General features: G+C 39.3%; 3 protein-coding genes across 6 annotated transcripts in view; 1 reads left to right on the top strand and 2 right to left on the bottom strand.

Moving 5' to 3' along the window:
- LOC120043719 (zinc finger protein 2 homolog) overlaps positions 1–10,590 on the bottom strand; it is a 48,580-nt gene extending 37,990 nt beyond the window's left edge. For 2 of the 3 annotated variants that reach the window (XR_005476502.1, XM_038988278.1), the window contains exons 1-2: positions 10,352–10,590; positions 5,116–5,293 (exon numbers count right to left, since the gene is read on the bottom strand). Coding sequence is in view for 2 of the 3 variants with exons in the window: in XM_038988278.1 (XP_038844206.1) it covers positions 5,116–5,293; positions 10,352–10,360 (187 nt within the window). In the remaining variant the exon portion in view is untranslated. The remainder of the gene's footprint in view (positions 1–5,115; positions 5,294–10,351) is intronic. The other variant, XM_038988279.1, reaches the window with a different exon arrangement.
- The window catches only part of LOC120043725 (gastrula zinc finger protein XlCGF57.1-like), a 714,153-nt gene that overhangs the window by 588,598 nt on the left and 109,499 nt on the right, over positions 1–16,056 (top strand). The gene's annotated exons all lie outside the window — the stretch shown is intronic.
- The window catches only part of LOC120043713 (zinc finger protein 883-like), a 36,180-nt gene continuing 32,294 nt past the window's right edge, over positions 12,171–16,056 (bottom strand). Inside the window, exons 1-2 of one of the 2 annotated variants that reach the window (XM_038988266.1) lie at positions 14,794–15,333; positions 12,171–14,389 (exon numbers count right to left, since the gene is read on the bottom strand). In XM_038988266.1, the coding sequence (XP_038844194.1) occupies positions 12,999–14,389; positions 14,794–15,004 (1,602 nt within the window). In that variant the 5' untranslated portion in view covers positions 15,005–15,333 and the 3' untranslated portion in view covers positions 12,171–12,998. Of the gene's footprint in view, positions 14,390–14,793; positions 15,334–16,056 lie in introns of those variants that run through there. The other variant, XM_038988267.1, reaches the window with a different exon arrangement.

Consider the following 16,056-nt stretch of genomic DNA (forward strand, 5'->3'; position numbering starts at 1 on the left):
ATTTGCGCGGAGGATATGCTCAATAATTTGACTAATATTAACTCCAAATCATTCTTCGACACTAGCAATCATTGTTGTATTACTTCCACATAAAGACGAGCGCAAACACAAGCTAACAGCACCGTAACTGGTAGCCTAGTAACAAGAATCACCTATTTTTAATGGTCGTTTTCTTTATTTGGGCGCAACAAATTAGTGTATAAACGCTGTGTGGCCGAACTGACATCTGGAGAAACAATTTGAGGTGTTCAAAGAAGTTAACCGGTGCCTTCAAAGCCTCTCAATGGCCAATATATAGCATCAGCAATCCAGGGTTTATATACATAATTGGTGTAGGCTATGCCTAATTATTTCTCCCTGGTTCTGACTTGACCTGCTGCTGGTTGCGCATTGCCTTGTATCATCAATATGTGTGCGATGAGCTAGTAGGCTACTTGGCTGAAATTACCACCATGGTTTCTTTTGTATAGTGTAAAAAATTGTAATAGATACTGGCAACTTGTTTTAACAACTTCTCAACACAAGCTATACTTGACTCAACATGCACCCATCCCCCTCTATACCCCCACACTTCATACCCTTAATGATAATAACCACAGACCCACACACACTCCCCTCCCCCATGAACAGGCCCCTGCTAAAACAAACGCACATGCATTCTGCTCGAGGTTGAGACTCTAAGACAAAGAACTATGTTAAGAGCCAATGGAACGTCGACATCAGGCCCGAACAGGACTACCCACGACCCAGATCGACCAATCGGAAGGCCAGACTACAAGATCAACCTACTTCATTTATTGCATATATAATCAGCACAATATGTTTAGGGGTCTCTTTTCCGACGATTCCATACGAGTCAGACAGAACGGGGCCGTGCTACACGATTGCTAAGATATTTTTACCTGTGAATAAACTGCCTTATTATACAATATCCACCTCGTCCTATGTCTCAACTTGATCTCCTGTCTCCAGTAAATGTTTTATCAACAATAGCTGTTCAAATCGAACTCATGATGTGGAAGGTCACACGTGAAAACTGGACCTATACATTTTATACACCACAATAGGTATACTATTAATAAAAGTCAACCAAATTTACCCGATCCATCGTGGAAGCTGACGTTACTGTATTCTTTCTAAAAAATAAAAAAAAACGACACTAAATGTGTACGCTACAGTTACTTTCTTTGTCACAACGTTCAGATCAAGAAAAGCTCGACCACAACTTTATAAATATCAAAACTCCATTTTAGTTGTGACAAATAAACGTCTCATGTAGACTAATCTTACATTAGAAACATCCTGCAAAAGCCTGTGAAATGTATTTGGTTTGAAAACTAGATAGAGGATGGTAACAAAGTACTTCCTGTTGATGCTTTTCGGCTTCTTCTGTGGTGTTTAAGATGTGCCGCCACCTACTGTACATAGTCATCAAGACTTCTCTTCAAGTGGGTGAGGCGGTTTAGGGAGTCATTATGCTAGAAAATACTTTTGTATTATATCATGAATCTATTTAAACTGTACATTACATGTTTCACTGTTTTAGAATCATCCTGAATGATAGTAAATACATTATGTCCACGTGTGGTTGTATTGTTTTTATATTTGCAAATAAAATCTAAAATCACAAATCTAAGGTATTTATAGAAACAACAAAAACATCTTGGTTAGAGAAATTCTTTGCTATTGTCTTTCCAATTAGCTCATGGCTAGATGCCTTTATAGGGCGTGTAGCGGTTCTCTGAATGGAAGACGCAAGGTAGGTAAAAAAACTAGGTACACTTCAACTGGAAGGCGACAGATTTTCCCTAGAGTTGGGCCTCTCTCTTTGCCTCTTCTCTGACAACGTTCTCTTCGAGCATCCACATATTTTTTATTGGCTGAGGCCCAGTAAGTATCCTCGTAAATAAATACCGATTAGCGCTGGGTCTTCTTCTTCTTTGGTATTGACGGTCTGCAAACAATTGTTATAGATGCACGACTCCAACTGATTTGTCTATTTATCAGCCTACTATTCCGTAATGAATAGAAATAATGATAACAGGGCAGAAATTCCTTACACTTTCTGTATATGTTCATACAAGTGACCACAGGAAACTTCTTTGATCAGAGGTTAGTTTGTTTAATAAGGTTTGCAACCCGGAGTTTACACTTACAGCAATTTATAAACAAGACACTCAGTTCTCAAGATGGTGTTTTCTCTTTTTATCCCCTACTATGGTTCACCCCGCCCAGGGTGACATCCCTTAACTTTAATACAATATAAACTAATAATGAATAGTTGCTAATACCAAAGATGTTTCTGCTAGGCGGAGTTCAGCTTATTGTTATTTGCAGTTTCCCAATCCTCCTTCCTCTTGCCTGACCGAGATTAATTGTTAATCTAAAAAATATTAAATCAATGCATGTGTCTATAACTGCGTGCTTGTTTGTGTAAGAGTACAAGTGCATAGGTTTGTGTGTGGGTTTGTAATTGGTGGAAGGTGGTATGTGCATTAACATTGGTGAAGTAACACATTAAACATTGGTTTAGGTGTTATTACATGATCGGTTTAAGTTATTACTTTATTCATTAAAAGAAGTTGTTACCTGATACCAATAACTTATTACATTAAGTGGAAAAGGTTATTACGACAACAATTCAACATTTTATCTTATAAATCAACAAGATATTACATTTACCGGTTTTATTACATTATAAATCTAAAAGTTATTACATTAACCGTTGTTACAAGACACAGTATACCTAGTTCTTGCCTTGAACTCATGGAAATAATTATCCAATATATTATGGATTAGATTTAGGATCATTTTAATCAATACAGATTTATAAAATACACAATTTAAGTGATAACTTCTTGTTTAGAAGATAATGGATTGAATGTATTGATCCATTGAATACATGAATATACACCTATTGTTGAAACATTATTCTACATAATGAGATTTCATAATAATAGTATCATGAGTATATGAAAGAAGATACAACTATCAACATCCCTCCCACACACACACACACAGGTTCCCTATAACATTTCCTATGATAACATTTATCCATTTAGATCAATGTGTGATATTACATAGACACAGGGGAGACCTGATCCCAGATCAGAGCTGCATATTATGCTCCAGAGGTTACCATGGTGAGCAGACTGAGGCAACTGTTTAAGAATGGGAGATGGATATGACTGTTCACTGGATGTTTTCTATAGAGCCTTTATTTAGGGATCTGGAACCGGTTCCAGAAGGGAGGGAGATGAAATACGGCAAGTTTGTGCTTTCTGTTTGTTTCTCATTGGCCTTAAATAAACAAAGCTCTTCCCACCTAGACAGACATAAGCTTCCTTCTCCAGTGTGTGTTCACTGGTGTGAATAAAGGGTCTATAACTGAGTAAAGCTCTTTCCACAATGATCACAGCTATAAGGCTTCTTTCCAGTGTGTGTTCGCTGGTGTGTAGTCAGGATGGAAGATACAGCAAAGCTCTTCCCACACTAACAACAGCTGTATAGCTTTTATCCAGTGTGTGTTCGATGGTGTCTAATCAGGGAGGAAACTACAGCAAAGCTCTTCCCACACTGACCACAGCAATAAGGTTTCTCTCCAGTGTGTGTTCGGTGGTGTGTAGACAGGGTGGAAGCTAGAGCAAAGCTCTTCCCACACTGACCACAGCTATAAGGCTTCTCTCCAGTGTGTACACGCTGGTGTCTAGTTAGTCTATCTGATACAGCAAAGCTCTTCCCACACTGATCACAGCTATAAGGCTTCTCTCCTGTGTGTATTTGCTGGTGTCTAGTTAGTCTATCTGATACAGAAAAGCTCTTCCCACACTGATCACAACTATAAGGCTTCTCTCCTGTGTGTACACGCTGGTGTATGGTTAGTTTTTCTGATACAGCAAAACTCTTCCCACACTGATCACAGCTATAAGGCTTCTCCCCAGTGTGTGTTCGCTGGTGTGTAGTCAGGGAGGAAACTACAGCAAAGCTCTTTCCACACTGATCACAGCTATAAGGCTTCTCGCCAGTGTGTGTTCGCTGGTGTGCAGTCAGGGAGGAAACTACAGCAAAGCTCTTCCCACACTGATCACAGCAATAAGGTTTCTCTCCAGTGTGTGTTCGCTGGTGTGTAGACAGGGTGGAAGCTAGAGCAAAGCTCTTCCCACACTGACCACAGCTATAAGGCTTCTCTCCAGTGTGTACACGCTGGTGTCTAGTTAGTCTATCTGATACAGCAAAGCTCTTCCCACACTGATCACAGCTATAAGGCTTCTCTCCTGTGTGTACACGCTGGTGTATATTCCGGGATACTGATTGAGAAAAGCCCCTTCCACACTGATCACAGCTATAAGGCTTCTCTCCTGTGTGTACACGCTGGTGTACGGTTAAGGCTCTTGCACTAACAAAGATTTTCCCACAATCAAGACAGAGGTAAGGCTTCTCCCCTGTATGAATTCTTACATTAGATTTGAAGGTGTTAGATGCAGCAAAACTCTTCCCACACTGATCACAGTGAATAATGAAGCCACTCTGGCTTGTGAAACTCTTCCCACAGTCAGAGCAGCAGTGGTGAGGTTTCTTCCCTGTACGTCCCTGCTGGTGTTTCTTGAGATGTTCTGATCTGGAGACACTCTTCTCTGTCTCGTCAGCAACAGGATGTTGTTGAGGCTCACCAGATGATAAGCCCCTCCCAATGAGAGAACAACGGTGTGTGTCCCCTGTGAAACAAAGACATTGAATAACTAGGTTTTGGAAATACAGGTCCATAAATAGTGTTATTTTTGTAAAAATGATTTGTTATTTAGCAGACGCTCTTATCCAGAGCGACTTACAGGAGCAATCAGGGATAAGTACCTTGCTCAAGAGCACAGACAGATGGTTTTACCTTGTTGGCTCAGACTCAAACCAGCAACCTTGCGATTACTGGCCTTAACCACTAGGCTACCTGCCTCCCTCTTCAATAAATACACTCTATGGTCAGTTTATTAGTAACACGCTCCTCCGTTCACGAAACTGGATTGACAATTTACTGGCCACTGAGTGTATATTGTTTATCAAACAATTAACAGAAGTTACAGAAGCAGATTGTAGTCTCATCCACCCCCCCATTGTTCTTACTTGATGAAATCAAAACTCCATCTCCCTCCTCGTGTCCTTCTCTCACAGTTCCACTCTGCCCTGGTGATTTCCTGCAGTCGACCAGCCGCACAGACACCCTCTTCAGACCCAGCAGTAAGGCGCTACCAGGAGAGTTGTGACCAGGGGACCCCGGCATGGTGGAGGGACTAGCTCTGTCCTGGTGACCACAGGAAGTAAAGTACATAGAATATCATTAGACCAAACATTTGATTACTTTAGCCATGCACTCTTAAAATATCTCCTTTTTCTTGAAGTGTGTAATCGTTCACTACTTTCCACAGATGTACAGTTTTTTTCTAATCACTTTGGCACATTTTTCAAATGGATGTGGTTTAAATCTTTTTCTTTAACTCTTAGTACAAATGCCAAAACTGATAACACTTGTATTGCCCCATTTTATGTTCAGAACCTTTGATTGAACATTCATTTGAGTTGAACACATCTTTCACCCCTGAGTTAGTCTTGGTTAACCCAGAACTAAAGTCTCACGTAATTGGTCAGCCGCCGTTCTGGGTACATTCATGTTAGGAGATATTAGGAGATGCTAGAACGAGGAGCAGCACCAGAATGTGGAGCTCCTCTCGATATGGGCCGAATGTCCCCTCCCCTTCCCGAAATGTGAAAGATGATAACACCTGTGAAATACCCAAACACCAGAACTACTGCTGCTAATTATCCCACTTGGAGCATGTTGAGAAAAATGTCAGTCTCATAGTTTCAGTATTCTTATACAGTACATACATAGAAGAAACATCAGATATAGGGGTATTGTAACATGTAGTAGAAGCCTACAGTAAAAAGGTATTGGTGTAGCCTGGTGAGATTTCTGCCTCATGCAACATTGCTCAAGATCCACTTTTCTATGTGACGTATTACTGTAACAGCATCCTCATCTAAAATCATCAGCTTACAGCGTATCAACAACATCAAATCACATTTTATTTGTCACATACACATGGTTAGCAGATGTTAATGCGAGTGTAGCGAAATGCTTGTGCTTCTAGTTCCGACCACCATGCAGTAATATCTAACAAGTGTGGTAGTTATTGTTACATATAGGGACAGATATAATACTATATAGAGCAAAGACATATGTAAATTAGACCACAAGAGGAGAAGGCGACTCTTGAGTGCATTTGCCATTCTGGAAAGAACAGGAAACCAAAGATTAACAGACATAAGTGAATGGCCACAGGCTGGAAAGAACAGGAAACCAAAGATTAACAGACATAAGTATATTACTCAAGGCCATAAGTGCTTAGGGTAAGATAGACATATATTATTCTTAGGACACAAAAGGATCCTGCCACCATTATAATTTAATCAAGAGCGGATATAGGCATTATTGGGCATGAACAAGCAGGAAGCCTGAACTGAAAGATAATGGTGGCAGATGACCTGAGGGAAGTAACTTCATTAACATGTGGGATGGACTCATATGCTGTGTGTGTATAAATACAGAGCCAGTGCTCTGGGAAAGTGTGTGTTCCGCGGACCATCTTTGCTTCTGATATACTTGTATTAAAAGCCTATATTGAATTCACAAGTTCTTGTAAGTGTTATATTTTGAAACGATTATCCACCACACAAGTAATCTAACAATTTCACAACAACTACCTTATACACACAAGTGTAAAGGAATGAATAAGAATATGTACATAAAAATATATGGATGAGCGATGACCGAACGGCATAGGCAAGATGCAGTAGATGGTACAGTGTACAGTATATACATATGAGATGAGTAATGTAGGGTATGTAAACATTATATAAATTGGCACTGTTTAAAGTGGCTAGTGATACATTTATTACATCCAATTTTTTATTATTAAAGTGACTAGAGAATTGAGTGGCAGCAGCCACAAACTAACAAAGCGAGCTTTGTATAATTAGCCTAAACAGCAATTCACTAACTGTTTTTAGTCTTTGCTGTAATAAAAGCTTAATATATTGTTCTTTAGAATTGACTCTGGTACACTTATAGCTGATTTTAGTTGACTTTATTCAAAGACATAGGGTGTGTCTATATATGGGAAAAATACACGTTGACATTTCAACCAATCGATTGGTCGAAAAAACAGACTACTCTCGGTCGACCAAGATCTTTTTAGTCGGGGATTTGCATAACTCCAAATACAGGTGTGCCAAGCTTGTAGTGTCATACCCAAGACTCGACGCTGTAATCGCTGACAAAGGTGCTTCAAAGTACTGAGTAAAGGGTCAGAATACTAAATAAAGTATGTTTATTTTTTATACATTTGCAAAAATGTCAAAAACCTGTTTTCACTTTGTCATTATGGGGTATAGTGTGTAGATTGATGAGTCAATAAACATTACATTAATTTTAGAATAAGGCTGTAACGTAACAAAATGTGGGGAAAAAGTGAAGAGGGTCGGAATACTTTACAAATGCACTGTAGCTACCATAAAGTGACCATTTGATTGAAAAAACATCGTATTGACTAAGTTTGTCGCTCCAACAGATTCTCACTTCCACGTGCACATTGTCGTCCATTAGCAACAAACGATGAGCTCCTTTTTTGTAGCATTTCTAACATATTTTCAGCCGGATCTCCGAGTTATATTCAAACGGGTCAGTAACTCTGTTGCTCTGGAACAATACAGTTACTATTAGCTAAAATTAGCTTATTTGCCCAAAGTCCAGCAGCTAGCCTCTGCAGCTAGCTAGGTAACACCAGTCAGCTGAAAGCTAGCTAGCTAATGAACGGGCAAAGAAAGGTAGCTAGCTATATTTGTTTATGGGAGGTTTGATACACATATAACAAAGCCATTCGGCAGGTAAAGCCAGACAACAACAGCTGACCTAGACACATATGGAAGCTCATGATAGCTAATTCACTTCCAAATGCCAGTCCTACATTTTTCCACAAAACATAGCTAGCTAGCTAACTACATCAGTTCAAAACCAACACAAAACGTTGGGCAAATTGCCACGCTGCTAGCTTACAATGCATGCAATGCAATTGGCTTTTGCAACACTAGCTAGTTCTATAGTCCAAGCTATGGTAAGAGCTAGGCATTTGACAGGCTTCATTCTTTTTACAGCTCCAATCTGGATGGAGGACTAGCCCATGTGTAGGATATTTGTCAACAACTCTGCAGTACACGCTGTTCCAGCTGTGTGGTGCTTGGGTTGGGGAATGGGGCTAATGCCCCCGAAACCACCGAGGTAAAGTTGGTTTTATATTCGGACATTTGACGGACATTCGACAAAAGACATTTAAATTCACCATTTGTCACAGAAACATCAAACTATGTATGATGTATTCTATAAATGTCTAACATACGTTTACAACATTGATTTTGAGGAAAAATTCAAGGTTTGATTTGATAGAAATACATAATATATAAAATGCCATTTAAAGCGGTATAAATTAATAACGTTTTCACTGATTATGACAGAATCATCAAACTAGGTATGATTTATTCTATAAATGTCTAGTATACTTTTACAACCTTTGTTTGGAGGAAACATTCCAGTTTTGATTTGATAGAGGGCATGTAGTCTGTCTATATTTATATATTACCATGGGAATTGAAAGATACTAGAGGGTGGATAACAAAAAATCCACTAATATAAGAAGTACATGTTTTGTTGTTGGGCTAAATGTTTACATTATGATTTGTCTCTGAACTGTATGTGAACCCCTCTGCAATCTACTGGCACTAATCATTAAAACCTAGGACTTCAACCAGGCATAAAAATGTGGTCCTCTTTTTTTTCTTCCAGTCTTCAATATGAAGCAAGACTGCTCAATGTGTGCTTTGCATCATCCAGAGAAAACTGAAGATCATCTGACCAACTGGGTTTGTCTTTGTGTAATATAACAGTAGGCTCATGTAGTTTCATCCTTCACAATTAATTGAGCTATTCACATAGTGAAAGCTGGAGACAATTACCTTTGACTATCCATGGTCAATTCTAAACATACTTCAACAGTTAGTTCAAAACTGATTTTAGCTATTAGAGCGCAACAGCCAGCAGACTGTATATTCTCATTTGAATCTGACGTCTAGAATTTGTAACAGAAATTCTGAATCCAGATGTCTTTGTTCCAATGTTTTTTCAAGTTCAAATGTAATAAACGATATATCAAAACTATTTTATTTTAGACATATATGATATTGGGATTACTCTGAATATCACACATGGACATTTCCTATGGCCGGATATGGAATCATTCAATTTCCTGAGGTATGTGACACCCTATTTTCTTTCTTCATGTTGATCAATACTGACTGTATACATTGCATATCTGTGTTTTCTCAGCACATTCAAGACATGAAGCTTATCTTGGTTGAGGTCCATATATGGATCTTGATATGCTGAAAATAAGGAGGATTTCTGATGCAGTTTTCAGCAAAGGCTCAATAATTAGACAAATATGAAATTCATTATTTTATTCAAATAATTTATGGATTCCCTCCCGATATCATACATGGTATGGCCAGATATTGACTCATTATATATCATGAGATAGGCCTATTTCTCAATATGATGACAAATACTGACAGTAGGCCTACATTGTATATTTTCTCAGCACATACAATGCATATGCTCTTGACTGAGGTCTACATCAGGATCTTGATATGCTAAATAAGGACCATTTCTGATGCTTATTTGCGCTGAGAACATGCTCAATAATTTGACTAATATTAACTCCATATCATTCTTTGATTCATTGTTGTATTACCTCTGCATAAAGACCCGGGAAAACACAAGCTAAAAGCACCATAACTGGTAGCCTAGCAACAATAATCACCTATTTTCAACCGCCTTTTTTATTTGGTCGCCACAAATTAGTGTGTAAACGTTGTGTGTGGTCAAACTGACACCTGGAGAAACAAAGTGAAGTGTTCAGAAAATACCTCCAGGAGGTTAACCGGTGGCTTCAAAGCCTCAATGGCCAATACGTAGCATCAGCAATCCAGGATTAATATACATCACTGGTGTAGCCGATGCCTAATTATTTCTCCCTGGTCCTGATTTGACCTGCCGGTTGAGCATTGTCTTGTATCATCAATCTGTGTGCGATGAGCTAGTAGGCTACTTGGCTGAAATTACCACCATGGTTTCTTTTGTCCTGCTGTTCAAATCGAACTCATGGATGTGGAAGATCATACGTGAAAACTGGACCTATACATTTTATACACCACAATAGGTATACTATTAATAAAAGTCAACCAAACTTACCCGATCCATCGTGGAAGCTGACGTTACTGTATTCTTTCTAAAAAAATAAATAAAAAAACGACACTAAATGTGTACGCTACAGTTACTTTCTTTGTCACAACGTTCAGATAAAGAAAAGCTAGACCACAACTTTATAAATATCAAAACTCCATTTTAGTTGTGACAAATGAACGTCTCATGTAGACTAATCTTACATTAGAAACATCCTGCAAAAGCCTGTGAAATGTATTTGGATTGAAAACTCGATAGAAGACCATGACAAAGTACTTCCTGTTGATAATTTTCAGCTTCTTCTGTGGTGTTTAAGAGGTGCCGCCACCTACTGTACATAGTCATGAAGACTTCTCTTCAAGTGGGTGAGGCTGTTTAGGGAGTCATTATGCTAGAAAATACGTTTGTATTATATCATGAATCTATTTAAACTGTACATTACATGTTTCACTGTTTTAGAATCATCCTGAATGATAGTAAATGCATTATGTCCACGTGTGGTTGTATTGTTTTTATATTTGCAAATAAAATCTGAAATCACAAATCTTAGGTATTTATTGAAACAAACAAAACATCTTGGTTAGAGAAATTCTTTGCTATTGTCTTTCAAATTAGCTCATGGCTAGATGCCTTTATAGGGCGTGTAGCGGTTCTCTGAATGGAAGACGCAAAAGCGTCCCGCCAAGGGCTTAAAGCGGTCTTAGGGGTGCAGACTAAGAAACGTATATTCGATCAAATAAACCTCACATAGCAAATAAGCCATTCGTTTTTTGATTGACCAAATTCAACACATTTTCATTGACCTCCACACAAAAACTCCTTGCCTGGTGGAGCGAAAAAACGTCACCTGCTGGAAGGCGACAGATTTTCCCTCGAGTTGGGCCTCTCTCTTTGCCTCTTCTCTGACAACGTTCTCTTCGAGCGTCCACATATTTTTTATTGGCTGAGGCCCAGTAAGTGTCCTCGTAAATAAATACCGATTAGCGCTGCGCCATCCTTGCGGTGAAACAGTAAAGTCCGATGTATGTTCAATCCGACATCTGCAGTGGCCATACAGCATTTACGATGCAACCTTGGCAGAAGTCAGGACATTCATACTTGCTGCGCTTCACGGAGCAGAGCTGTTGTGAAGGAAGGGGTCTTCTTCTTCTTTGGTATTATGACGGTCTGCAAACAATTGTTACAGATGCACGACTCCAACTGATTTGTCTATTTATCAGCCTACTATTCCGTAATGAATAGAAATAATGATAACAGGGCAGAAATTCCTTACACTTTCTGTATATGTTCATACAAGTGACCACAGGAAACTTCTTTGATCAGAGGTTAGTTTGTTTAATAAGGTTTGCAACCCGGAGTTTACACTTACAGCAATTTACAAACAAGACACTCAGTTCTCAAGATGGTGTTTTCTCTTTTTATCCCCTACTATGGTTCACCCCGCCCAGGGTGACATCCCTTAACTTTAATACAATATAAACTAATAATGAATAGTTGCTAATACCAAAGATGTTTCTGCTAGGCGGAGTTCAGCTTATTGTTATTTGCAGTTTCCCAATCCTCCTTCCTCTTGCCCGACCGAGCCCCCTGTCTCTATGACTATAAGAACTACAGATTAATTGTTAATTTAAAAAATATTAAATCAATGCATGTGTCTATAACTGCGTGCTTGTTTGTGTAAGAGTACAAGTGCATAGGTTTGTGTGTGTGGGTTTGTAATTGGTGGAGGGTGGTATGTGCATTAACATTGGTGAAGTAACACATTAAACATTGGTTTAGGTGTTATTACATGATCGGTTGAAGTTATTACGTTATCAATTTAAAAAAGTTGTTACCTGATACCAATAACTTATTACATTAAGTGGAAAAGGTTATTACGACAACAATTCAACATTTTATCAGATAAACCAACAAGATATTACATTTACCGGTTTTATTACATTATAAATCTAAAAGTTATTACATTAACCGTTGTTACAAGACACAGTTTACATAGTTCTTGCCTTGAACTCATGGAAATAATTATCCAATATATTATGGATTAGATTTAGGATAATTTTAATCAATACAGATTTATAAAATACACAATTTAAGTGATAACTTCTTGTTTAGAAGATAATGGATTGAATGTATTGATCAATTGAATACATGAATATACACCTATTGTTGAAACATTATTCTACATAATGACATTTCATAATAATAGTATCATGAGTATATGGAAGAATATACAACTATCAACATCCCTCCCACACACACACACAGGTTCCCTATAACATTTCCTATGATAACATTTATCCATTTAGATCAATGTGTGATATTACATAGACACAGGGGAGACCTGATCCTAGATCAGAGCTGCATATTATGCTCCAGAGGTTACCATGGTGATCAGACTGAGGCAACTGTTTAAGAATGGGAGATGGATATGACTGTTCACTGGATGTTTTCTACTGATCCTTTATTTAGGGATCTGGAACCGGTGCCAGAAGGGAGGGAGATGAAATACAGCAAGTTTGTGCTTTCTGGTGTTTTCTCATTGCCCCTAAATTAACAAAGCTCTTCCCACCTAGACAGACATAAGGTTCCTTCTCCAGTGTGTGTTCACTGGTGTGAATAAAGGGTCCATAACTGACTGAAACAATTCTCACACTGATCACAGATATAAGGCTTCTTTCTCACCAGCGTGTGTTAGCTTGTGTGATTTCAGGGTCCTTGACTGATTAAAGCTCTTCCCACACTGATCACAGCTATAAGGTTTCTCTACAGTGTGTGTTCGCTGGTGTCTAGTCAGGGTGGAAGCTTGAGCAAAGCTCTTCCCACACTGACCACAGATATAAGGCTTCTCTCCAGTGTGTGTTCGCTGGTGTGCAGTCAGGGTGGAAGCTAGAGCAAAGGTCTTCCCACACTGATCACAGCTATAAGGCTTCTCTCCTGTGTGTACACGCTGGTGTATGGTTAGGTGTTCTGATAAAGCAAAGCTCTTCCCACACTGACCACAGCTATAAGGCTTCTCTCCAGTGTGTATGCGCTGGTGTGTAGTTAGATTTTCTGATCGAGCAAAGCTCTTCCCACACTGATCACAGCTATAAGGCTTCTCTCCAGTGTGTGTTGCCTGGTGTCTAATCAGGGAGGAAACTACAGAAAAGCTCATTCCACACTGATCACAGCTATAAGGTTTCTCTCCTGTGTGTGTTCGCTGGTGTACATTCCGGTATACTGATTGAGAAAAGCTCTTCCCACACTGACCACAGCTATAAGGCTTCTCTCCTGTGTGTGTTCGCTGGTGTAAATTCCGGTTTACTGATTGAGAAAAGCTCTTCCCACACTGACCACAGCTATAAGGCTTCTCCCCTGTGTGTATTCGCTGGTGTACAGTTAGTTTTTCTGATACAGCAAAGCTCTTCCCACACTGACCACAGCTATAAGGCTTCTCTCCTGTGTGTATTCGCTGGTGTCTAGTTAGTTTTCCTGATACAGCAAAGCTCTTTCCACACTGATCACAGCTATAAGGCTTCTCTCCAGTGTGTGTTCGCAGGTGTACAGTCAGGGTGGAAGCTACATCAAAGCTCTTCCCACATAGACAAAGATGAGGTCTCTCTCCAGTGTGTATTAGCTGGTGTCTAGTCAGGGAGGAAGCTTGAGGAAAGCTCTTCCCACACTGATCACAGCTATAAGGCTTCTCTCTAGTGTGTACACGCTGGTGTATGGTTAAGGCTCCTGCACTAACAAAACTTTTCCCACAATCAAGGCAGAGGTAAGGCTTCTCCCCTGTATGAATTCTTACATTAGATTTGAAGGTGTTAGATGCAGCAAAACTCTTCCCACACTGATCACAGTGAATAATGAAGCCACTCTGGCTTGTGAAACTCTTCCCACAGTCAGAGCAGCAGTAGTGATGTTTCTTCCCTGTACGTCCCTGCTGGTGTTTCTTGAGATGTTCTGATCTGGAGACACTCTTCTCTGTCTCGTCAGCAACATGATGTTGTTGAGGCTCCCCAGATGATAAGCCCCTCCCACTGAGAGAACAACGGTACGGTGTTTCCCCTGTAAAACAATAACATTAAATAACTAGGTTTTGGAAATATAAGTCCATAAATAATATACATGTTTTTTATTTTTAAAAATCTGTTATTTAGCAGACGCTCTTATCCAGAGTGACTTACAGGAGCAATCAGGGTTAAGTACCTTGCTCAAGAGCACAGACAGATGTTTTACCTAATTGGCTCAGAGATTCAAACCAGCAACCTTGCGAATACTGGCATTAACCACTAGGCTACCTGCCTCCCTCTTTAATAAATACTCTATGGCCAGTTTATTAGGAACACGATCCTCCGTTCACGAAACTGAATCGACAATTTACTGTCCACTGAGTGTATACTGTTTATCAATCAATTAACAGAAGTTACAGAAGCAGATTGTAGTCTCATCCACCCCCCCATTGTTCTTACTTGATGAAATCAAATCTCCATCTCCCTCCTCGTGTCCTTCTCTCACAGTTCCACTCTGCCCTGGTGTTTTCCTGCAGTCGACCAGCCGCACAGACACCCTCTTCAGATCCAGCAGTAAGGCGCTACCAGGAGAGTTGTGACCAGGGGACTCCGGCAGGTTGGAGGGGGACGGGCTAGCTCTGTCCTGGTGACCACAGGAAGTATTGTACATAGAATATCATTAGACCAATTTGTTTTATTACTTTAGTCCAAATCTCTGATTGATGGCTGCATCCTTATAATACCTCCTTTCTCCTGAAGTGTGTCATCGTTCATTACTTTCCACAAATGTCTTGTATATTTCACTTTGGCAAATTTTTCAAAATGGAATTGGAATATTTTTTACAAAATGTAAAAACGTATAAAACTTGATGGTAGAACAAAGAGCAGAACCGAATCGAAAAGCTCCACCCCCCCTTTCAAGATACGGGCCGAATGTCGCCTCCCCTTCCAACGTGTGAAAGATGGTAACACCTGCTAAATCATGGTTTGTTCAAATAACCAATGATGAAAAACCTAAACACCAGAACTACTGCTGCTCGTTATCCCACTTGGAGCATGTTGAGAAACATGTCAGTCTTACAGTTTCAGTATCCTTATACAGTACATACATAGAAGTAACCATCAGATTTAGGGGTATTGTGGCATGTAGTAGAAACCTACAGTAAAAAGGTATTGGTGTAGCCTGGTGAAATTTCTGCCCCATGTAACATTGTTCAAGATCCACTTTTCTATGTGACTTGTTACTGTAACAGCAGCCACATCTAAAAATCAACAACATTCAGATAATGAGTGGAATAAACTGTAATTTCACACCCAAGTATTTCTACACCATCATTTCAAATTTCATTTTTTTTTTTTAAATACTGTACGTAAACTTGACACTTTATAATTTTGCTTTCGTAATTCAGTTTTTAGCAGTTTGATTAAATTATAGTTAAATGTATTGTTAACAAATGACAGGAACATCATTGTACTTACAGTTACGAAAATCTACAACATATTTATGAAAATTGTACCAAAGAGAAAAAAAACGGCATTGGATTGGTGGAGTCATGGGCTAGTGGGAGAATCCACCATATGTTTAATAACAGACATTTCCTTTCAAATCAGTTAAGGGATAGTGAACAAATGCACAGTTAGGGAGGACAGAAAGATAACTAGGGATTCTCATATCGTCTGAGATTCCCAAAGATTGGAAAGCTGCCGCGGTCATCCCCCTCT

Source organism: Salvelinus namaycush, chromosome 3 (genome assembly GCF_016432855.1).
Source record: "Salvelinus namaycush isolate Seneca chromosome 3, SaNama_1.0, whole genome shotgun sequence".
NCBI classification, from domain to species: domain Eukaryota; kingdom Metazoa; phylum Chordata; class Actinopteri; order Salmoniformes; family Salmonidae; genus Salvelinus; species Salvelinus namaycush.